This window comes from Taudactylus pleione, unplaced genomic scaffold (assembly GCF_031769625.1).
Source record: "Taudactylus pleione unplaced genomic scaffold, aTauple2 ptg000690l, whole genome shotgun sequence".
Classification (NCBI taxonomy): domain Eukaryota; kingdom Metazoa; phylum Chordata; class Amphibia; order Anura; family Myobatrachidae; genus Taudactylus; species Taudactylus pleione.
Genome location: NW_028285092.1, coordinates 2,932,799 through 2,957,626, shown reverse-complemented (window position 1 = coordinate 2,957,626; position 24,828 = coordinate 2,932,799). Strand labels below are relative to the sequence as shown.

At 45.0% G+C, this 24,828-nt stretch overlaps 1 protein-coding gene across 2 annotated transcripts in view; it reads left to right on the top strand.

Moving 5' to 3' along the window:
* Positions 1 to 24,828, top strand: part of PGAP1 (post-GPI attachment to proteins inositol deacylase 1) — a 707,270-nt gene that overhangs the window by 137,609 nt on the left and 544,833 nt on the right. For both annotated transcript variants that reach the window (XM_088456228.1, XM_088456226.1), the window contains exon 6: positions 1,505 to 1,557. In XM_088456228.1, coding sequence (XP_088312354.1) covers positions 1,505 to 1,557 — 53 coding nt within the window. The remainder of the gene's footprint in view (positions 1 to 1,504; positions 1,558 to 24,828) is intronic.

The window sequence follows — 24,828 nt, the reverse complement described above, 5'->3', positions numbered from 1 at the left end:
CTTAATCTGAATATATAGCGCACTCTGCTGTATGGCTGCCCCGCTACACGGATCAGCCAGCTGCTGTATATGCCGTCCTCTTCTTGCTTAACCTGGCTACCCTGCTAGACGGGGAGTCAGGGTCTACTTACAGTCGCTGCCCCACTGCTGGTGGCGGCTGACTAGGGAAGGACTGCTATGCGCGCTGCGCGCAGCTGCATGCGGTCTAACTGGAGACAGATGTCTCAGTAGTCGGGGACCCCAGGTAAATTGTATGCAGTTGTGAGCGGGTCCTCCTGGCAGCTCCATCGGTGCAGACAGGCAGTGTAGCTGCTGCCTGTCTGTTATGTAAAAAATCTTAATCTTCAGCGCAGCAGTGCTATTACTATAGGAGAATGCGACATACACATCTTGCTCCCCTTGGGCACAAACTAAGACTGGGCTTGTAGGGGGGTATAGATGGGGAGGAGCTAGTCACACTTCAAAAAAATTTAAAGTGCCAGCTCCCACTTAGCACAGTCTATACCTCACTGTCTTGAAGCCTCCAGTGTCCCGTAGTGGATGAAGGAGAAATCCCAGTTAACTGTGCAGTTATCGGATCCTGTGCATTTACACCCAATAACTTGTGTCAGGTGAATGTGGAAGGCTAATTGAACATTAAATAGCCCTGGGTGTTAAAGCCTGAGTCTACCTACTGAGTGTGACATTAAGGGCGGTATTCTATTGTTTTCACGGTCCGGATCTCCCGTTTAAAGTGACGGGAGATCGCGGGGCGCTATTCAATTGCTACTGCTTTTTGCGCTGATCGTGCCCAAAGTGGTTGTGTTTAACCGCGTAAATGGGCTTCCCCCGACCAAAGGGCTGGGTTTGATCGCGAAAAGTGCCGTTTGGGCGCCCAAACAGGTAACTTCTTGCCCATTTCAGCTCGCACCCCCCTGGGGCTGCGAGCTGAAATGGAGCGCTGGCAGCTGATCGCGCCCGACAGGAGAAACAATTGAATAGCTCCGTCGGGCGCAAAGGGAGCTGGAAACAATTGAATTCTGCCCTTAGTCGCTCAATCAACATGCGAAGTATGATAATTATGCAGTGGCCGCAGCTTTTTTCCATGCCAAGTGCTGTTTACAGACTCCGGTACACCCAGATATACATGTATCACATATCAAATTAATCGGCACAATCTCTTGATGTATCATATCTCATTGCGTCTTTTTGGACAAAAAAGACGCCGGACTCTAGCAGAGTATCACGCCAGGCAAGTTGTACTTTGTGGCGTATTGAGGCTAGATGTATGAGGACACATCCTTAAATTGTACCATGCTGGTCCATTATGTCTTTGTACTTTTTATGTTTAGTGGTATTGTACTATTGTTGTAATTGTTCAACTTTTGGTTTTTATAAAAACATTTTATCCATAGGATGATAAAAACAACATAGATCCTCATTGAGGAATGTTTTGGTATATTTTTGTGTATATTCCTGTAAGCTATCTACATTATATTTTTCTAAGACAAGATACATTTTACAGAGCACTGCAATTCCGAGGACGTGGGCCGCAACAGATCATCTTTCTATAGTGTGGTGAGTATGTTAAGCTGTAGATCATTTTCCAGCATTATTACTGTATGTGCATATGTTTGAAGTTGACTTGTGGGTATTCCCAATACACAATTGTTTTCTATATAATTTTTTAAGTTTGAGAATTGGTCTACATCGGCACCTATATGCATGGTATATGAATAAATTCACTTTGAATCAAAATAGTAGAACTGTGTGTTCACTCATATTCCCTAAGTTGTTCCTCTTGTCAAGACCATTTTGCGCATTTTGCTGCTAATTTCTTCTTCAGTCCTACACGGCAGCCATAATATGGGCTAGTGACACATTTCCCTCAGGATAGAGACAGGAAAAAGATCGGCCTGGGTCAGGGCTGTCTTACCAGCAGTGCAGGCCCCTGGGCAGAGCAATGCACTGGAGCCCCTATGAAACAATCCTCTCCCGGGGGTGGGATGCTATCAGTGGAGGCTGTGTCGGGGGGAGGGGAGGGGTGTTGGCTAGAAGTGGTGCATCTTTGTGCTCACATTGATGGATTTGTGCCGCAGCTTGTGGGCATTAGCATGAAGACGCAGTGGTGGCTGCAAATTTGTTGCAGCAGCTACTGCAGATCCATCCCCCTCTGAATCAGATGCATTATTACTAAGCTCCAACCCCACTACCCAGATAGCTGTAATATACCCCCATATTACACACCCATCCCATTAATATTGCCCCTAGATAGCATTAATACACCCACCCCCAGACTGCATCAGCATGCCCCCCACACCTCCCCATATACTTACCTGAGCAGGAAGTCGGCTGCTTGCCCTCTGCAGACTGCGGAGCTCCAGGGGAGGAGAGGACGAGAGTCTAGACAGGAGAAGCACATAGAGGGAAGAGGAGAAAAAGGGGCAGAGCTTCATGGAGGAGAAGGGGCGGAGTCTCGACTGGGAGTAAAGCCATCTTCCCCGCAGCCCATTGGTGGCAGTGTGTGTGTGTGTGAATGACAGCGCTCAGCACAGCAGCAGTGCGGCCCTCCCCTCTTTCCTGCAGCCATTGTTAGACAGTGAGCCTGCGCTGGCTTTCAAACTGCTTTCGGAACATTGTGGTGGGCAGCCGGTTCCGCCTTCAGGGATGTACTGCTCTGTGCGACGACACCGCCTGTCAGGATGCGGCCTGGGATCGGCCGCTACTCACCTCTGCGCTGGTGTCCTTGGGCTTAGGTGTCCAGACGCTGGGAGTGGAGGTGAGTGGTGACTGAGTATTCTCCCTGGGGTCCGCTAGGGCTTCCATGCGTGCGTCCTGGTTTCCGGGGTGCCGGGTATGGGCGCAGCCATGTTGGGTCATATCACCTGACTAGTCTCTCCCAATGATAGTCATGTGGTCACTCAGCTGATCCTCTGATCCAGTGATCAGCCACCCAGGGGTATTTAAATCTGACTCCAGGAACAAGTAACTGCTGTTCAACTTCGTTATTCCAGTGCCTGTGATACTCCCACTGTTGCTCTGTGCTAAATCCTTCAGCGTGTTGCTTCAGCCTGCTCACAGTTTTCCAGTTTCCTGTATTATCTTCCATGCTAACCCTTAGTCTGAGACTTTAGCTTTCTCACAGTACTTCAGTGTTTCATGTCTCTTTCTTGTGTGTCTTTGTATATGTGCTGCTAATTATATTGCAGCTTTCCTGTGGCTATTACCCTGTGTCACTGAGGTGTCAGATTACCTGCTAGTACTAATTAGCTCACAGCTGGACCTCCCAGCACTCTCCCAGTAATTGACTTTGTCCAGTACCAGCATTACTAGCTTCCCCAGTTTATTCCTGTCTTCCCTCTGTGTTTCACTGTATTTATCAGCTCCAGAATCTGTTGCAGTTCCTGTACATTTTTCTGTGTTTCCAAGCTAGCCTGCGACTGGGATTACTACATGTGCCTGTGTCCACTTCTCTCTGTGTCTTGTCTGTGCAGTCAACACCTACATTTATAGCTTTCCAGTATATGTTTGTGTTCTTTGCTCTGTGTCTGGTCTCTGCAAATCAGCTCAAAACATATCTAGCAATTCCCAATGTATGCCTCTTGTTTTTCTGTGCAATCAGCACTTGGATTTATCAGTGATTCTCAGTACACTTTCCAGTATTCCTATGCTAGCCTGTGATTAGGATCCCTAACAGTGTTCCAATATCTAAGCATCCAGTTTACCTCGTGTGCACTAGCATTTGCTTCGTTAAATATAGTTTCCGGTCTTCTGCTATTCCCAGGTACCTGTCCAGAGGCCCGCGACCTGCTCACTTTTTTGCAGCGGAAAACCAAATCCCAATTGGAGGGGTCACTGGAGAGAACCACCAAGTGAGTTAGACTCCGCGCCTCTGGGCAGGTCTAGCCAAACCTGTGTTCGGCCGCAACTAGGAGACCTAGTACAGTCACTTACCAGGTCACCCGATCCCCCCAGCTTACCGTCCTCCACAGAGGAACATTTGCACCGGATCGTGACACCGCCACACAACACTAGTTACGGCCCTGCTATCGGCCACAGGCCCTTGGAATCCTGGGGCCCTTGGGCAACTGCCCATTTAGCCTATAGGTAGAGACGGCCCTGGCCTGAGTATGAAATCCCAGCGGCTGAATAGTCTGTTCATATCCTGACGCCGGGAGCCCAAACAATGAAGATGCTGACAGGGGCAGGAAGTAGCCTAACCCTACTTCTCTCCCCCCCCCTAACCGTCCATTAGTTGGTGCCTAACCCTAACCTCCCCCCGGTGGTGCCTTACCCTAACCCCCCTTCCCGCACCATAAACCTAACCCTCCCTGCAGGGTACCTAACCCTAGCCACCTCCCGGGGGTTCCTAGCCCTATCCCCTCTTCTCAATAGCCTAACCCTCCCCCCCTGCGACTAACACCTTACAGGGTACTGCTTACCTTCGTTCGGGATGCCGGCTGTTGGGATTTTGGCACCGGTCTAAAGATTGTCGTCGGGATTTCGACGCCTATCTTTAGTCCCAGGTCAGGCTTCTGACGTTGGGATTCCGACGGCCGGCATCACGGCTGCCGGTATGTTATAACATCCCAAAAAGATCATACAGCCCGCTTCTACACCACTATATACAGTAGGGGAAGTGGACGGCATGATCCTCTTGTTCCTCCTTGTCTTTTACCTGTCTCTTTTAGGTATAAAATACGGAACCAATTGTTTTTTTATTTAAAGCCGGTTTCCTTTGCTATTCAGACCGGACTTCCTATTATTTTGTCCTGATTGTTCCCAATGCTGGGGTTTCTTCACTTCAGACCACATGTATAATTTATTTTATATACAATTCCTGAATGAGCTGTATATTTATGTGTTGAAAAAGTCACTGGTGTTTTTTACAAAGAAATTCTTTGAAGAGACTAGTTACCATTTCCACATGTGAAGTCCAAAGCAATAAAAGGAATTATATACCAAATGGGGTAGATAATATCCCTGCAGCTGTGTGCAGCCCCTCAAGAGTTTTTGGTGAATCCCTGGGTGAATGGTGAGTAATCCGTATTAGGGCTTCTGTAGAGCCGGACATACAGTAGGTCTCTTGTGATGAAATGAGGTGGCAAACGATAATGAAGTAATGATAAGGAAGTAACGATAATTAAGTGAAATTTAAGCTTAAGAGGATAATAGCCTAACTAGTGGAACACAGAGAAACTAGTTAGAAAATCTTCCTGAGCTGAAATTTTACTTGATTTTGCTGTGATCATTTCATCACGAGTCCTATATCTGGCTCTACAGAAGTTCTAATAGAAAAAACTCACCAACCACTGAGGAATTCACCAAAAACTACAGGGGCCACACTCTGCTGCAGAGATATTATCTACCCCATTTAGCATCTCTTCACTTCTATTGCTTTGCACTTCGCATGTCGAAACGGTAACTACTCTCTTCAATTAATTTTGTAAACACAACAGTGACCATTTCAACACACATATATGCAGCTCATTCAGGCAGCGGTGTAACTAGGGTACTTGGAGCCCAGGGTAAGTTGACAAAAGTAGCTCCCCCCTATGTGCGCGCGTCAAAGGTGAGCGTGGCGAAAAATGGGCGTGACCACATGCAAGGAGTGTGTCCACTGAAAAATGTGGCGTGTCAATATTACACACCCCTTCTCGTCACTCTGGAAACATTCCTTTCCATTACATTCCCACCTTATACAGTCCCCCTATGCAGTGCCCCCAGTAGTGGTCCCCCTTATGCAGGTCCCCAGTAGTGTCCCTTATACAGTACCCCCTGTATGCAATGCCCCCGTAGTAGTCCCCCTTATGCAGGCCCCCATTAGTGCCCCTTACACAGTGGCCCCCCCAGTAGTGATCCCTCTTATACAGGCCCCCATTAGTGCCCAGTGCCCCCGTAGTGATCCCCCTTACGCAGGCCCCCACTTGTGCCCCTTACACAGTGATCCCCCTTATGCAGGCCTCCGGTAGTGATCACACAAAGACATACACACACAAAACAGAAAAAATAACCTTACCTGAATACCTGCTCCTGCCGCGTCTGCAGCTGTCTGCGCCTCCTTCTCTGTTCTCCCGCTTGGTCCTATGGCAGACACGTCATGACGTCTCTCCCATCACCCACTACAGGAGCCGGAAGGCGGAGCTCATGAGTGAGCTCCAGCCCGGCTCTGGCAGTGGGTCCAACAGGCAGTGAGAGTCTGCCTGACTCTCATTGGCTGCTGAAACGCACACATTGCCACCAGCGCTGATGTGTGTATAAATTTGTAGTGTGGAATGCACTGCACTGGTTAACTAGGATGGGCCTGTATCATGGTCGGTGGCCCTGCCCTAGTTACGCCACTGCATTCAGGACTTGTATATAAAAAGTTTTATGCATGTGATTTTAACCCTCTATGTTCATGCAACTAGTGTTTTAGCTTGTTATTTTGACTTTATTATTTTAGGATTTTTATGTCTAATAAATGTGTATTTATTTCTAGCTCAGTTTTATTTTTTCAATATATATATCACACAATTGCGCTGTTATTTTTTAGTTGTTTACACCTGAATTCATATAGCGAATAATGTGACTACATTATTTATAACAGCAGCATAAATGTGCAGATACATTTTTTTCAATTATTTTATGAGGATTAATATACCTGTGTATATATTACATATAATAACTATACATATAACCTTCAATAATGTTTCTTAAGTGATTTGGTTGACAGCACTAGCACCTTTCTTTTAATCATCTTCTTCAGTTCAGCCCATAAATTAATTGTAGAAGTTTATGAAATGGTTTCTAAAATGGATAAAGAAAATCAATTATCTTCAAAGAAGATTTTTTTGCTTTGCAGAATTCACAAAGGTCTAGTACTCAGACTAGCTTTGATTAACAATATGGTGCAGTTTTTTCAGAGCCAGGATTAAAAGAAGAATTGATTGTCTAGTGAAAAGTCTGGTGAGGTTCATTAAGAATAAAGATTCTTTAACTTCGATCTAGTTGAGCGTTTGCTAAAAAAATAAATATTTACAAAACTATGAATTACAAAGACGAATCATAACAAGGAACATAACTGGATCTTGCGTTTGAAAATCACATTAGGAAAAGTAGGTTGTTTACAGTTCATAATATAATAAAGAAAATGGTGCTGGAGAAGTGGCAGAATCTAAAAAAGCAGCAAAGTAGTTTTTCTAGGTTAGACTCTTCCATGGCAGTCATAGTATGGGCTAAATGATAGAGTGTATGTAATCTGTTAAAGATGATTCTGACTTAAGCTGGGCATACATGTCCAAATAAAATGCCTGACAGACATTTTATCTGGCAGCCTGCCAGCCCGCAGATGTCCATGGCATACACTGTGAGATATCTCAGTGTATTAGCCCCGACATCTGCGCTCCTCCCCTGGGGGAGGAGACATTTCTCTGTTCCTTCCATGGGAAGGAACACAGGAAATGTCTGTCAGTCGGCCGTGCCTGGACATACACTGCCCGTTGTGGCAGACATTTTAACTCCTAAATATCTCATCGGATCGGGCATGCTGGACAATCTGCCGGACTGCAAAACCAGTAACGTCTCTGGTGATTTCAGCGGGTCACGGCAGAGCTTGCTAGCAGCGACGCCGGGGCCTGGACTGCAACCGGACGCATGGAGATGTCCGGGGAAGTGCTTGCGGCAGTCCTTGCTTCCAGCGCTGGAGACGCACCGGAAGCCACTGCAGTGAGGGCCCGAGGAATTCTGCTCCTTTACTAGACCACCGGGGCCTTATCGTCTGATTCCGGGGATCTGCAGTAGATTCTTCTACTGCCATGATGCCTGTGTACCCGGCCGATTGACGCAGCTATGGGGAGGTAGGCTCTCCCCAGGCAGCTCCTCCCCTGACCCAGACGCAGATCCTTCAAAGGTTTTCCCGCATCTGGGTCTCTCCTCCTACCCTCCTTGTGCATATGAGACGCTCACAGCCCACCTATCTGTTCTCTGCTGAAGCGGTTTGGTCTCAGAAGGTTTTGGGTCAGTCTTCCTGTATACCTCTCCCCATGGTCAGGTATATAGTGCTCTATGTCCTACCCATTTGAGTAGTTGATTCAGGGTTCATTGCAACTGAATTACATATGCATTGTATATGACTTTTTTGCTAGCTGATGTATTGATACTGCCTTTTATTTTTGACTTGTTGAAGCTGGATTATTGTTTAAACTTGAATCGCAGCGACACCATCTTGCGACTGGCCGCAAGACGCCATCTTGGAAATGAGATCGCAAGACGCCATTTTGTGAATGGCCGCCTAAGCGCCATTTTAGATAAACTCACACTTTAGTACATGTGGCGATATTACTATTAGCATCATGCGATTGCATCTGTGACCATCGCCATAAGTTAAAGCGATTCACCAAAAGCCCATTTCATGACTTTATGTAGTTTGGGTGCTCTGGATAAAGTGTATATTATTATAATTCCCCTAAAGTATATATTTCAGAAATGGCTTTACAGTATGCCAAAATTGGATTGCATTAGCTAAACAGAGCAAATGGCCACGTGACATCTAGCTTGTGTAGACAAGCTTCCTGGACATAACGTCTGCTCTCACCTCAGGTGGCCCTGCTCGAATACAGCAAGAGGGTTGTTTGTAGCACCTTACATTAGCAGGCTTCCTGCAATAAAATACCTTCAAAGCCAAGAGTGTTATCTGAGGTTTGGGTCTTGTAGCTGTGCTAATTTGCATTTACACAAGAACCTGGGAGAACAAAGGACTGCTTTTGAGCCTGGGAAGGGTGGGGGCTGCTGAGAGAGGGGGGGGCGTGTGGAACTATAATGCTCAGCATTCCACACTGCTAGGTGTTCACTTAGTTTAAGTGAGATTTAAGTGCACCATTTATCATACACGCATTACTACGCAGAATTGCGCTGGTAACTAATCGCATATTAGCGAATGCATAAGATCCTGTATGAAAACGCTGTTTATTAGCTTCATGCGCACGCATCTGCCCCAAGTTAACTAGCGTCTTTACATCACACCCCGCATACTTACACATTACATATTCACATAAAAGGTTTAATAAGCTTTAAAGTATAAGATTTAAGTTTGTTCATTTAGCATAAATGCTATGAAATAAAGCTTATTTCGTAACTTAGGTTTTATACGTGATAAGTAAGCCATGTTTGGAATTGTACTGATGCGTATACTCTCTCAACAGTATTCTGGTACCATCAGTGTGGAGATCGCATCATGCATTCTCAACTTATGGACCGCAGAGACTTCAAGCAACAAAATGTACATGATATGAACAACTGTTAGGATGTTGTATGGGGCTGGAAACCATAGACCACCAGTTGATAGAGGCTGGGTTGTGTCTATTTGAATCAACCTGTTAAATGCCTTGTAACATATGCCTTCTCCGTTGGGACCAATGGTATTAGCAACAAACTTCTCTATTGTGTTGTTTATTTCTGGGGGGTATAAATATGTACTCTGACCCTGGGTTCATAGTCTTTTTGTGCTGAATGCTGATTGACCAGGGGTTTCCTGCTGATGCCTAACATCTGGACCAGAGAGCGCTGCATATGTATAATTGTACTTGGGTCTGTATAATCTCTTTTGCGCTAAGATTATATGAGGATCATAGCGTGTAACTGCTGTACTTTTACTTGAATAATACTTTGTGCTTTGGAACCACATGTTCTAAGTCTGGAGCCTTTATTTACTGGATGACTGCGTACGCAAATTTGCGTCATCCTTAGAGGTTTATAGGAAGGATATTAGAAGGTATAGGCAGGTGTATATAGAGGTTCAAAGGCAGTATCCTTAGTTGGGGGATCATAGTGAAGTCACTTACCTACTCACACGGCACATAAGGTTATCGATATCTCAGCAAAGGGTGGAGTGGCCACATGCAGGGTTTACCTGCAACCGCTTTGTGCTGAAAGATCGCTATCCGTTTTCGTGTGAGCCATGGAAGCTGACTAGAATCCAGGGACAAGAGAGGAAAAAGTTTGTTTTCCTTTGTTGATAGAACCTAACGTTTAAAGGGGTGCCGCAGTTTTGAGCACGCGGCTGAGTCGCAGTTTTGCGCACAGTAAAGATGCACTTTTGCGTACGCAGCTAAAAAGTTGTCATACGGTTGTGTGGTAGTCGCATTATTGTGTATGTGACTGGTAGCACAATAGCGTATACGTACTTCCGGTTGTGCTGCCACGTGTTTAAATAAAGCCGTTGAGGTTTACATTTTTCAATTGTTATCAATATCTGGGTTAACGTGTATTTTTCTGCGCGGGAAAAAGTGTGTAACAGTGAGTATTTGTTGGTATGGGTAACTTGTTCCTTACAGTTAGAGGTCCCGTATGACCTTTAAGGGCTAAGTGCTAGTCGCTCGGTAAGCAGCTTACCGTTCTATACACAGTAGCAGGTGTACATGTTGTCTTTGTTGTAGAGAGGTGCGTGGAAGTAGCCTACTTAAACTTCCATAGGTGTGGAAGTTGCCTTACTAAATCTTATCCGGGTGTGGAAGTTGCCTTTTTCAAATCTTATCCAGGTGTGTGGGCGCTGCTGTTCAAATCGTCCACAGGTAAGTGAAAGTATCTTGATTGTCTTTCACCAGTTTAAATCTTTATTGAAAAGCATAGGAGTTGTCTCAGAATGGGGGCCATGCAAACAATAGAGATGTTAGACAATGATGTGCTGCTAATGGAAGCGCCGTTTGGATCGGCCCGTCGTATTATGCATACTAAGTACGGTACTTATGCGATAAGGTATTGTGATGTATGGTTTAAAATGACGATGAAGAGTGTTAGACCGTTTCCCAGAATTGGTAGTTTTGATAAAAATGTACTAGATAATGTCCGGGATCACATCAGTCTGATGCGCTCCCGGGAGATAAAGGACAAATATTATGAAAGCTTAAAGTTGTGGCAGCATGAAGGGGATGCGTGGCTTAAAAATGCGCAAGCAACGCAAACTAGCGTTGCGAGCGCATTGCCAGAGAATACATCCGCGACGCTGAATCGCAATACGGGCGAGCCGCAAAATGGCGCGCACGTGCAGCGAGGTAGCGTTGTGGAGAGTATTGCCCGCAGTTCACGCTCATCGCCCCCGCCGTATGTGGATGGAGGTGCAAGTACAGTTACCAAAAATACCCAGAGAAATGTAACATGCAATTTGTATCCTCTCTTAAGCAACTATAAAGAAAATGTTAATGATGTGGATGAAGAGCCTATTGTAATGTCTGCCATTTCCCATGCTGTACAGATGATAGATGCTGCATCACCACAATCACGAGTGGTGCCGTCATCTCTATTAGTAACAGTAAGGGAAGTGCTAACACCCTCTGCACCCGTAGAGGAAGTTAATACCATACGTAGCAGGAACAGATTAAACCCCCAGCCAGGTAACAAGGTCAAAGGTAGCAGCGCTGCCGATCTGCATCCCATTCGGGACAGTAACCGTTGGAAATGCAGATGCTAACGTTGTAGTGCCCACGAAGGAAGTAGTAATGCATTGTCCCTGGACAAGAGCAGAACGAAATTCCATCATAAATGATTTCCCCGATCCCAAAAAGGAACTAGCCAAATGTCAAAGATTTTTGAGAAATTTGGGTAGTTCTCATGAGCCAACTAATAAAGATTGGCGTGTGGTGTTAAGGGCCTGTCTGCCATGCAATACCGACGTGCCAAAATTTATCACGGATTGTGTATTGGATGATGACGTTCCCTTAACAGTAAACATTTCCCGCATTGTAACTCAATTGGGTATATATTTTCCGGTAGTAGTTAACTGGAACAAATTTTTCACCATTAAGCAAAAGGAGAGTGAATCTGCAGAAGATTATTGCGACTGGGCTCTGCAGGCTATCACCCAGTACACTGGGTTAGAAGATATTAAAGATAGCACTCACCACAGGGGAATGATAGTCACGGTACTCATGGACGGTCTGAAAGAGAATTTAAAGACTCAGGTTTAGACCTCACAACCTGGCTGGAGGGGAGTCACAATAGATACCCTCTTAGAATCTGCCATAGAACATGATAAAAACATCTCAAAGAAGAGAGAAACCCAGAGCGAAAAACTAATGGCTGTCAGTATACAAGCTCTGGAAGGAATGACGGTAACATCACAGCCAACAGACACACTGGAATCTGCACACACACTTACAACTGAACAGTTATATGCCCTCACTAACCCCATGCGACAACAAACAGCTCTATTCCACAAACCCTATACAACCACAGGTCCCATACTACTCACAAAACTCATATCCCCCACAATACCCTTACCCTCCCTATCCTTACCCATATCCACCACCTTTACCCTCTGCTCAAACCTCACAACAACACGTGTCTTCACCCGATCCACGAACATATTTTAATTGTAAACAAACAGGACACTTAAGTAGAAACTGTACAGTAAAAAGAGTAGGAACCCCAAATAAGGGAAGACCTGGACATCCCCATAAGTGATATGCACAGAGACCAGCAAATGTCCAGCAGGCACCAGCTCCAATTGTGGCTGTAAATGCTTTATTGGAGAATGGTAGCCAATGCTAGGGGTCAGGTCATACCTGTAGTCTACAGATAGTCAGGTTAACGGGAAGTACTAGGGAAGAACCGGTCATGATGGTTGATGTAGCTGTACTGAATATCCTTTTCTTGTAGACACAGGGGCGACCAGGTCAGTGATAAAATCTCCCGTTAATTTACAGGTGACCAACGATACAGTACCAACAATGGGTGTAACAGGTAAAGTGGAACATTATCCTTTAACAAAGTCCACAGAGGTTACTATTGGGCCGTTGCATACCAGACATTCTTTTCTTCTGGCTGCTGCGGCTCCTACTAACCTGCTGGGTAGAGACTTGTTATGTAAGATGGGATGTGTTATATATTGCACCCCTGATGGTGTATTTTTAGATATCCCAGAGAGTTGCACACGAGGTGTGGGATATGTTGGACACTCCCCAAAGGAAAATGTATCACTCTACAAGTTTAAATGAAAATCCATCTCAGGTAGATGAAATGTTGTCCCAAATTCCAGATTCCCTTTGGACTAAGGATGGACAGGACACTGGTTTAATGGCAAACGTAAGCCCTGTAATGGTAAATTTAAAAAGCGGTAGGCAAGCTCCAAAAATTCCCCAGTACCCACTAAAACAGGAGGCAGAATTAGGGTTTTTTTCCAATAATTGAGCGATTATTGCAACAGGGAATTTTAGTTCGTACAGCTAGTGTAGCCAACAGTTCCATCTTCCCGGTGAAGAAGAGTGGTGGGAGGGGTTAGAGGCTGGTACAAGACCTTAGAGGTGTTAATAAGGTAGTAGAGAGCCAATTCCCTGTAGTGCCAAATCCAGCTGTCATCCTGATGCAGATCCCACCAAATGCAACCCATTTCACTGTCATTGACCTCTGTTCTGCTTTCTTCTCTGTGCCTCTCCACTCTGACTGTCAGTATCTTTTTGCATTTATATACAGAGGTGTACAATACACATGGACACGGTTACCCCTAGGTTTCATAGACAGCCCCAGTATCTTCTCCCAGGCATTGCATGACTGTTTACAAGCTTTTCAACCTGCCAATGGATCTGTTCTAATTCAATATGTGAACGATTTATTGGTATGTTCTGACTCGTTTATGTCATCTTTGAATGATACTAAACTTTTGTTGCTTCATCTCTCGCATACAGGACACAAGGTGGCTAAGGACAAACTACAGCCGTGCCAATCCAGAGTAAAATTTTTGGGACACTGCCTAACCCAGGGGTTTACAAATGATAGAATCCAGGCCATACAGAACATGACACTGCCGCAGAATCAACAGCAAATTCGTACCTTCTTGGGAATGTGTGGATACTGTAGAATGTGGATCCCAGGTTTTTCTATTTTGGCCTTGCCTTTACAGGAATTCGTCTCTTACTCAAAGCCCGATTGTGTCATAGACACAAAGGAAACAGAGCAGGCTTTCTTAATGTTAGGGATAGTCTGACAAAAGCTCCTGCATTGGGAATACCTGATTATGAAAAACCTTTTGATTTGTATGTACGGAAGCCGATGGTTGTGCTGCAGGTGTCCTTACTCAAAAACATGGTGATGCCAGTAGGCCCGGAGCATACTACAGTGCCAAATTGGACACTGTGGCAAGATCACTCCCCACTTGTTTGAGAAGTGTAGCAGCTACCGCTTTATTGGTGAGTAAAAGAGGACGTAGTGTTGGGTCATGATATGATTGTCTACACTCCCCATGCTGTATCTGCTCTGTTGAACTCAGCTCAAACCAGACACGTCTCTTCGGCTATGTTTACCAAATGGGAACTAGCTCTAATCGCACACGCAAACATCACTGTTAAACGTTGCGGCACGCTGAATCCAGCAACGTATCTACCATATGTACAACATGATGTACAAAGGGTGGAAGGAGGCGAGTTGCTGGCGGGGGGTGAGTTCAGCGGACATAATGATACGCACGATTGTATGGAATATCTGAATCAGACCTTTACTGCTAGACCTGACATACACGACACACCTTTATAGAATGTGGATGTGACTTTTTATACGGACGGGAGTTGTCATAGACAAACAGACACAGGTGAATTATGTACAGGTTATGCTGTTGTAAATGACACAGACATCATAGAAGCTAAACCTCTTTGTCCTCCTCACTCTCAGCCCAGGTGGCAGAGTTAGTAGCACTAACTAGAGCGTGTGAACTGGCAGCAGGCAAATCTGCTAACATTTACACTGACTCGAGGTACGCGTTCGGGGTGGTGCACGATTTTGGGGCTCTATGGCGTCTGAGAAATGTTATGATAGCAGCAGGCACACCAGTTGCACATTCCCGACACATAAAACATCTTTTAGAAGCAATCCAACTGCCCAAAGCGGTGGCAGTAATTAAATGTAAAGCCCATACATGTGAGGATGATCCGGTGTCACTGGGCAACAACAGAGCCGATGAAGCTGCAAAATGGGCAGCAGGGTTAAAAATGTTTTCTCCCACTGAAAAAATTGTCTTTCCAAACAATTGATATGCTGAAATTAATTGAGATGCAAAATTTGTGTTCAATTCAGGAAAAGTACATTTGGAAGTCCAAGGGATGTGGGCAAGAGTCCTCTGGGCTCTGGAGGGACGGACAAGGTAAACCAGTAGCCCCCAAGGCATATTACCCCAGCCTAGCTGAGGCAGCACACGGTCTGACTCATCTGGGAAAACAAGGTATGTGCAAATTGGTGAGCGCATACTAGTGCGCACCAGGTTTTTCTTCACAAGCAGAAAAGATAGCAATGTCCTGTCTGACCTGCTTGAGGAAGAACATAGGGAAAGCGATCCCTACCGAACCGTCCCACATTCCACCGACTGATGGACCTTTCCAGGTGATACAAATTGATTTCATCCAATTACCACCCTGCAGGAATCTTAAGTATGTATTAGTGTGCACTGATGTATTTTCTAGTTGGATTGAGACCTACCCAGCGGCCACTAATACTGCTGCGTTTACTGCCAAGAAAATAGTTCAGGAATTTGTATGCAGGTTCGGTATCCCTAAAATCATTGAGAGTGACAGGGGTACTCATTTCACAGGTGATGTTTTTCAAAATATGTGTAAGCTGATGGGTATTAATAGCCGACTTCACACCCCCTACCGACCGCAAGCCAGTGCCAAGGTAGAGAGGATGAACGGGACTATTAAAAATAAATTATGTAAAATTATGGCAGAGACTGGACTAGGATGGCCAGAAGCGTTACCTTTGGTCCTACATAGCATAAGGACCACTCCTAGACCCCCCTCTAAATCTGTCCCCATTTGAAATACTGTTCGGTAGACAACCTCATTTGATTATAAGTCCACAGGAAGACTTGAAGGGTAACAACGAGGTAACTGTAAAGTATCTTAAATCAATGAGTAAGCAGTTAAAGCAACAGCAGCAGAAACTGAAATTGTTGTCTAATGATATGCCTGAAACTAACTCATGATGTTGAACCAGGAGAATATGTTATGATCAGAAATTTCTTGCGTTCAGGTTGTTTGACTGATCGGTGGGAAGGTCCGTACCAGGTGCTGCTGACAAGTACTACATCTTTGAAGGTGGCTGATAGAGATACCTGGGTCCATTCCACTCACTGCAAAAAGGTCAATCAACCGGTGGAGTAACAAGTCGGAGACCAGGCTGATTGCGTGGACCTGTCGCTCGCGAGCTTGTTCCAGGAGGATTGAAAAGGTCGTAGTGAGATACCTGAACTAAGAGAAATTTGCAGGTCTTGTGACAATGGACGGGCCTGCTGTATTCTCTTTTAGAGTGTTCACTATCCTGGTCGGTTCGGGAATATCCAGTTTCTGTGATGGGAGACCGACTGAGGAAATGGGAGCTGATGGCAGTGCTGATGGAGTGGAGTCAGGAGGAGTGCAATGCCAATCAGGGGAGTGTCTGACCAATCTTAGTACTGTTATTGTTAAGAGAGCTGTCATTCCGGATACTCGGGGACGGTGTGGTGGTTTATCGTCTGAAGATTCCTGTGTTTGTGAGCTTTGTGGGTCCCTAGTTGATGAGAACTGTATGCAACGGTGTCAACCTAAATATAACCCGTACTGGGGTGGGTATCCTTTAGTGGATTATCATAGCATGGTAGGCAAAGTCTTAAATTAAACTGTTTGCTGGGTGTGTTCACATGTGCCACAGGGACAGCATAATGTAGCGTTGGTGCCATTTCCGCTGAATATCATGGAAATTTTAGAATTACAAAAAGAGAACACATTGGATGGAAAATTTCTCTCATCCAAACCACCTCATTTCAAACTATATCAATTCCAAGTAGATAGATCACTTTTGTCTTTGAACATAACCAACTCCAATAAACCCGGGAGTTGGGAAGTGACGGGGAATAATCAGACGATGACCTTCTCACAAAGAGTTGATAATGAGTCCATAAGCCATGATCTGTTACGCTCAATTAAATCTAGTGGGAAACAGTTTAGGTATCGGTATACATTGAGTTCCACTAAAGAAATTGTTTGTAAGGTGCCAGATGGTTATTGTGCTAAAATAATACAGCCAGAAACTTGGATGTACCAGATGGAAGACCCCGAAATAGGATTGTTTGCAAGGGAAATGTGCTTAATGATAATGATGCATGCCATTCCTTATGTTCTCCCTGATAATGTATATTTTATATGTGGAAGAAAAGCGTATAAGTGGCTCTCCCCAAGTTCCGAAGGTTTGTGTTACCTGGGAAGAGTAGTCCCAGAAGTTATGACCCTCACACATGTTGAAGTGCTTGGTATACATAAAGGGCCTGATTCAGACCCACTCGCAAGCGGCTGTCCGCTCGCAAGTGGGTCGATGTTGTGCACTGCTCATGCGCTTGACGGCGGGAGCTCCGTCGTGCGCATGCGCCAGACGCGACGAGCGAAGGACTTTCCTTCGCTCGTTGTGTCTGATCAAAGGGGGCATGCTGTCGATGTTGATTGACAGCATGCCCCAAGGGAACGCCTACCGTCTGAAGCCGAGTGATTTTGGCTCTGATAGAGCCAAAATCACTCCGGGTCTTGCGGTTGAAAAACTCAACCGCAGGCTCCGGCTCGCAGTGGCGATGGTCAAGACCATCGCGGCCATCAAACTGCACGCTCGTATAGGCTGTGGGTGGTGACCCACAGCTATACGAGCGTCCAGGAGGACGCTCCATAATTATGGAGGACGGCCCTCATTCAGAGCGTGCGCTCTGTTCAGAGCGTACGGCTCTGAATGAGGGCCAAAACACCGTCACCACACTTCACACACAATATGAACACAGAGGCAAATGAAATATGATACCTGGTGACGTGCACAAAGCCACTCAGTTAATTGGTGAGACAACTGGCTTTCAAGTTTTAGTCGTATTGGATCCCACCAGGATCGCTCGGGGTGCATTAAACTTTAGATATATTCAGGAACTTGCTAAATTGATAGATAATATCACCGAGATGTATGATGACACCTTCAGGTATACAGGTAGAGAATTGCAAGCGTACAAGAAAGAACTGGTACAACACAGGTTAGTGTTAAATTATTTAACTGCTGTTACTGGAGGGTATTGTGTAACGTTGGCCACCCAATTTGGAGTAAAATGTTGCACCTCTGTCAAAAATGATACCAGCGACCCCAAGGAGGTGATAGACCGGAAGATGGATGAAATTCTACAGCTAAAATGGGAGTTTCGAAAGAACCGTAACACTTCAGTGGCTGAAGTAAGGGAGAAGATAGAAGGATGGGTGTCATGACTGAACCCAGTGAAATGGTTCTCAGGTCTAGGGGAATGGGTCCAGGAAATGATCGCCAGTATAGGCAAATTCTTAATCCTTATACTGTCATCATAATAATTGGCATATGTGTCCGGTGTGTTCCTATTGTGTTGAAGTGTGGAAAATGTAAAAATAGAGTAAAACGAATAAACAAAATTATGATGGTGGTCAGTATGAATACCGAGGTAAATACAGAACTGCATTACAACCCTGAACTAGGAAATACCATAATTTAATGTATTATATTTAGACATGCATAGAATGTATTATTGAAATTTTATTTTTAAAAACACCTCAGATAATGTAAAGTCTCAATTCCCTTTCAAGACTGCCTTTATAGGACTGGTGTATCCCCACACCTTTCACATGATCTTCCAAGATCCGCGGTGTGCGCATAATAGTATTTTTATGTCCCCACTCAGAGACACATTATTGATGGATTAAGTACAACCTTGTACCATCCCATAATAACACTAAATAGTATATATATGTAAGCCTAAATTATTTTTTAAAATCCGATTGTGATAGCATGTTGTTCGCTATCAAAGGGTGGACTGTCGAAGCTGGATTATTGGCTGAGACAAGATCAGTTTAAAATTGAATCGCAGCGACACCATCTTGCGACTGTCCCCAAGACGCCATCTTTGAAATGAGATCGCAAGACGCCATTTTGCGAATGGCCGCCTAAGTGCCATTTTAGATAAACTCACACTTTAGTACATGTGGCGATATTACTATTAGCATCATGCGATTGCATCTGTGACCATCGTCATAAATTACGGCGATTCACCAAAAGCCCATTCCATGACTCTTACGTAGTTTGGTTCTCTGGATAAAGTGTATATTATTATAATTCCCCTAAAGGATATATTTCAGAAATGGCTTTACAGTATGCCAAAATTGGACTGCATTAGCTAAACAGAGCAAATGGCCACGTGACAACTAGCTTGTGTAGACAAACTTCCTGGACATAATGTCTGCTCTCACTCCAGGTGGCCCTGCTCGAATACAGCAAGAGGGTTGTTTGTAGCACCTTACATTAGCAGGCTTCCTGCAATAAAATACCTTCAAAGCCAAGAGTGTTATCTGAGGTTTGGGTCCTGTAGCTGTGCTAATTTGCATTTACACAAGAACCTGGGAGAACAAAGGACTGTGCTTTTGAGCCTGGGAAGGGGGGGGGGGGGCGTGTGGAACTATAATGCTCAGCATTCCACACTGCTAGGTGTTCACTTAGTTTAAGTGAGATTTAAGTGCACCATTTCTCATACGCACAATTGCGCTGGTAACTAATCGCATATTAGCGAATGCATAAGATCCTGTATGAAAACGCTGTTTATTAGCTTCATGTGCACGCATCTGCCCCAAGTTAACTAGCGTCTTTACATCACACCCCGCATACTTACACATTACATATTCACATAAAAGGTTTAATAAGCTTTAAAGTATAAGATTTAAGTTTGTTCATTTAGCATAAATGCTATGAAATAAAGGTTGTTTCGTAACTAAGGTTTTATACCTGATAAGTAAGCCATGTTTGGAATTGTACTGATGCATACTCAACAGTATTCCGGTACCATCGGTGTGGAGATCGCATCATGCATTCTCAACTTATGGACCGCAGAGACTTCAAGCAACAAAATGTACATGATTTGAACAACTGTTAGGATGTTGTATGGGGCTGGAAACCAGAGACCCCCAGTTGATAGAGGCTGGGTTGTGTCTATTTGAATCAACCTGTTAAATGCCTTGTAACATATGCCCTCTCCGTTGGGACCAATGGTATTAGCAACAAACTTCTCTATTGTGTTGTTTATTTCTGGGGGGTATAAATATGTACTCTGACCCTGGGTTCCTAGTCTTTGTGCTGAATGCTGATTGACGAGGGGTTTCTTGCTGATGCCTAACATCTGGACCAGAGAGCGCTGCGTATCTATAATTGTACTTGGGTCTGTATAATCTCTTTGCGCTAAGATTATATGAGGATCATAGCGTGTAACTGCTGTACTTTTATTTGAATAATACTTTGTGCTTTGGAACCACATGTTCTAAGTCTGGAGTCTTTATTAACTGGATGACTGCGTACGCAAATTAGCGTCATCCTTAGAGGTTATAGGAAGGATATTAGAAGGTATAGGTAGGGGTATATAGAGGTTCAAAGGCAGTATCCTTAGACTGTCAGTTATAACTATCACTGTTTTTTTCTCCTCATCCCTCTGTTACAGGTGAGTGGGGGTTATCCTTTGTACTTTTACTAGTTATTTGTGAAGGCTGTCACATTACATTGCATTGTTACCAGGGATGCCCCTGTGCTGGTTTCATGTAAATCCTGTTTGGTGGGTTTGTCCCCTCAGGACTTTTTACAGGATGGTTTGTGTGTGGTCTGTTTTAAAGAACCACCTCACCAGACCAGTCTTACCAGTACAGGAGGCATCTTGGGTATCCTCCTTGTCTCAGGTGATGAAGCAGCTAGTGGATCATTTGGCTACTCCCACGCAGTCTCCTATTATGGGATACCCACAGCAGTTTCAGCATGCTATGTTTGCCCCCTATACATCCTTCCTGGATGATGTTTATGCCCACTCAAGTCAGAATATGGCTCAGTCGGCTGTTGCAAACAGACAGGTAGTCACTAAGGCGCCTAAACGGACGTTATCTTTTTAGAAGTCTGTTCAGCGTGTAGATTCAGACGTATCATCGAAGGAATCTGATGATGCGCCGGGTTCTTCTCCAGGGTCTATCTCGGGAGAGGAGGACCATCCTTCTACAGTGGATGTCCCTTCTTTGGTGAGGGTAGTAAAATCAATCCTAAATATATAGGATGAGCCTCCTATTTGGGAGAAGCTGCAATAGATGTGGGGCTCCTAGCTTCTAAAGCATCTAAAGCCTCGGTTGTGGCTTGTAGAGGTTCTGGAAAGCAGATACGTTGTCAAAGAAGGCTCTGGAATCCTTATCTTTTTTTGGAAATATTCTTTTTGGGGCAGAGTTCGATAAGATTGTGGCTACTCTGGCAGCTTTATAATCTGAAAGTCTGCCATCAACAGCTACATTAAAGTCTATGCAGTCTTTTCGGTCCTTTCTTCCTCAGGGATGAGCAGGACCATCAAGCAGCAAACTAAGAGGTCCTGGCCGGCCAGACTTCCAGCTTCTAAGCTGGACAACTAATCCTTTGTCTGATGGGACGGGCCTCCTCCTGGGGGATCCCAGGGTGGAAGGCAGACTTCTTCAATTTGCAGACTACTGGCATCAAACAACAACAGATGCCTGGGTCCCCAGAAGTGGTCTCTCAGGGGGGTATGCTCTAACTTTCTGGAGGCATCCTCCCCTGAAGTTTTTTTGCCTTGGCCCTCCAGGTGGCCATTTACTCCCTGCTGCAGGCAGTAGTGATAATTCCAGTTTCTGTAGTTCAACAAGGAAAGGGTTATTATTCCAATCTATTTTTGGTTCGGAAACCAAATGGGTCTCATTGCCCTATTCTAAATCTGAAAACCCTCAATAAGTTTACTCGTGTACCCAAGTTCCGTATGGAGACTCTCCTATCAATTATTTTGGTAATGGAACCTGGGGATTTTATGGCTTCCCTGGACATTCAGGATGCATACCTACATGTGCCTATTACACTATCCCACCAACAATTTTTACGGTTTCCTGTCCTGCAACAACATTACCAATTTCAGGCACTGCCCTTTGGTCTATCAAAGGTCCCTCGGGTCTTCACCAAAATTATGGCAGTGATGACGGCCTACCTCAGGCATCAGGGAATCTGAATATTGCCATACTTGGATGACCTTTTGATATTGGCACAATCTTTCGCTGTTCTACAACACTGTCTCCAACTGACAATTGCCAGCCTACAGACGCATGGTTGGATAATCAATTGGAAGAAATCTTCTTTCTCAAATACAGCGGATGATACATCTGGGGGCACTTCTGGATTTTCAGGCACAAAGTGTGTTTCCTGTCAGAGGACAAGTTTGCGTCCCTATCATTGCGAGTACGCAAATTGCTACACAATTGAAGGGTATCCATTCTATTAGCGATGCAGGTCTTGGGATAAATGGTATCCACCTTCGACATGGTGGAATATGCTCAATTCCACTCCAGGCCTCTGCAGCAATTGTTTCTCTCCCACTGTAATGGACAGTATCATCTAATACCGTCCCAGAGCATCCTTCTCACTCTGGAGGTTCGTCTCTCTCTCGTGGTGGCTACAAAAAGAAAGTTGCTCATTCTGGATTCCAAATTGGGTGCTCCTCACCACAGACGCCAGTCTTCGCAGATGGGGGCAGTGACAGGTCATCACACCTTTCAGGGAAGATGGACAAATCAGGAAAGTCACCTGCCCCTAAACATTCTGGAGCTTCGAGCAGTATACAAACCACTTATCATGGCACAGGACCTGCTCCAGGGCAGGCCGGTCCAGATCCTGTCCGACAACGTGACCACAGTATCCTATCTCAATCATCAAGGAGGCATGCGAAGTCACGCAGCCATTAGGGAAGTGACAAACATTCTGATCTGGGCACAACGTCAACTTCCAGCTATGTCTGCAATAGTCCTCCTGGGAGTCCTCAACTGGGAAGAGGACTTCCTAAGTAGTCACGATATACATGCCGGAGAGTAGGCTCTCCACCCGGGGGTTTTTCAACTCCTGGTGAACAAATGGGGCCTACCAAACGTAGACCTCATGGGCTCACATCACAATCACAAGGTCCCCAGGTATGGGTCCAGGACCTGAAACCCCGCAGCCGCATTCGCGGACGCACTGGCAGCGAGATGGGACTTCAAGTTGGCAGGTCTCTTTCCTCCGATTTCCCTCCTCCCAAGGGTCCTCAGGAAATTCAAGCAGGAACGCGGAACAGTGATAATAGTAGCTCTTGCTTGGCCCAGACGCCATTGGTTCGCCGAAATACGGAAGCTATCCATAGACACTCGGTTTCCTCTTCCTCTATGGCCGGATCTATTAGCGAAGGGTCCCTGCCTGCATCTGGACTTACCCCATCTGTCTTTGACGGAGGGGCTCTTGAGTCTTCCATCTTAAGAGCCAAAGGTTTCTCCAGCTCTGTAATTCAAACGATGCTTAGGGCACGAAAACCTTCCTTTTCCCGCTTCTATTACAGAGTTTGGCATTCTTTTTGGTCAGTGGTGTTCCCACAGAGAATATGACCCTAAATTTTTTAGGGTTTCCTGAGTACTTTCTTTTCTCCAGGCTGGGTTAGACCTTGTACTCCACCTGACCACCCTGAGAGTACAGGTTTCTGCATTGCAAGTTTGGTTCTAGCTAGGAAGAGGAATTGCTTCTTTGCCGGATGTTAGAACTTTTTTACAGGGTGTTCTCCGAGTTCAGCCACCCTTTGTCCCACTGGTGGCACCGTGGGATTTGTTTTTGGTTCTCAAGGGGACCCATTTGAACCTCTGGACTCTGTAGATGTGAAATTGTTGACAGCGAAGACACTTTTTATTCTTGCTATCTCTTTTGCATGCAGAGCCTCTGATTTAGCAGCACTCTCTTGTCGCTCCTCCTTTTTGATTTTTCATCAGGATAGAGCTGTTCTCCGTACACGGACGGGTTTCCTTCCTAAGGTAGTATCCAGTTTTCATGTGAAGAGATTGTGGTTCCAACTTTTCAGTCTTCAGACCTTTCTGTAGGTGAAGCCTCCATGGATGTTGTTCGTGCTCTCCGTATATATGTTGATTGTACAGACTCTTTTAGAAAATCGGACCCAGTTTTTGTGTTATATGGTTTTCACAAACTAGGATGGCCAGCTAACAATCAAACTCTGCCTCGATGGTAACGTATGACCATCTCTCAATCTTCCATGCAGGCTGATCTCCCTGTTCCAAAGACAGCGACAGCACATTCTACCCGGTCTGTGGGACGATCGTGGGCATTTCATTGTGGTACCTCTGTTGAGCAATAGGCTCTATGCCTTTGATACTTTTGCCTCTCAGGATGCTTCCTTTGGGTGGCGGGTTCTCCACAGGGCACCCACCCTGATGCACCTATCTGCTTTGAGTATTTTTTCTTTTGGTCACAGATTCCCTCTTTTTCTGTGAGCGTTTCTGGTGTACGATTGTTCTTCCTGAATGCCTGTAGCCATGGGTGGGGTATATGTGGAGGAGAACCTGGGGCATCCTGGGAGTTAAAAACTTAACTGTTTGGTGTCTGGATCACTCCAACCAAATTATCCCCATGGTATCCCTGTGGACCTCGAAGAAAAAGCGTCAACAAAGGTAAGTCTACCATAAGTATTATTTTAATAGGTAAAATATCGGACAACTATTTTGTGTAAAAAAACAAAGAAAAAAAAACCGTGATGCATAAAATAAATAGGCATATAACCAATATCATCAAGTACCAAGAGCTCTGTGGTATCCTTATTGCAACAATGGTCTTGAATTAGTTGCAATTCAGTACTTGTAAAATGTAACAATATTTTCGAGTGCTTAAAATACTGGTCCACCAGCAGCTAAATAGCATCTAATTGCTGGAATCAATAAAAGTAATCCAATAATAGAAACAACCGTTGGCTGTGATGTAGAAAGAACTCTCATAAAGCTGCAGCTGCTGATAGTACAATTGATCCCATTAGAATCCTAGCAGCAC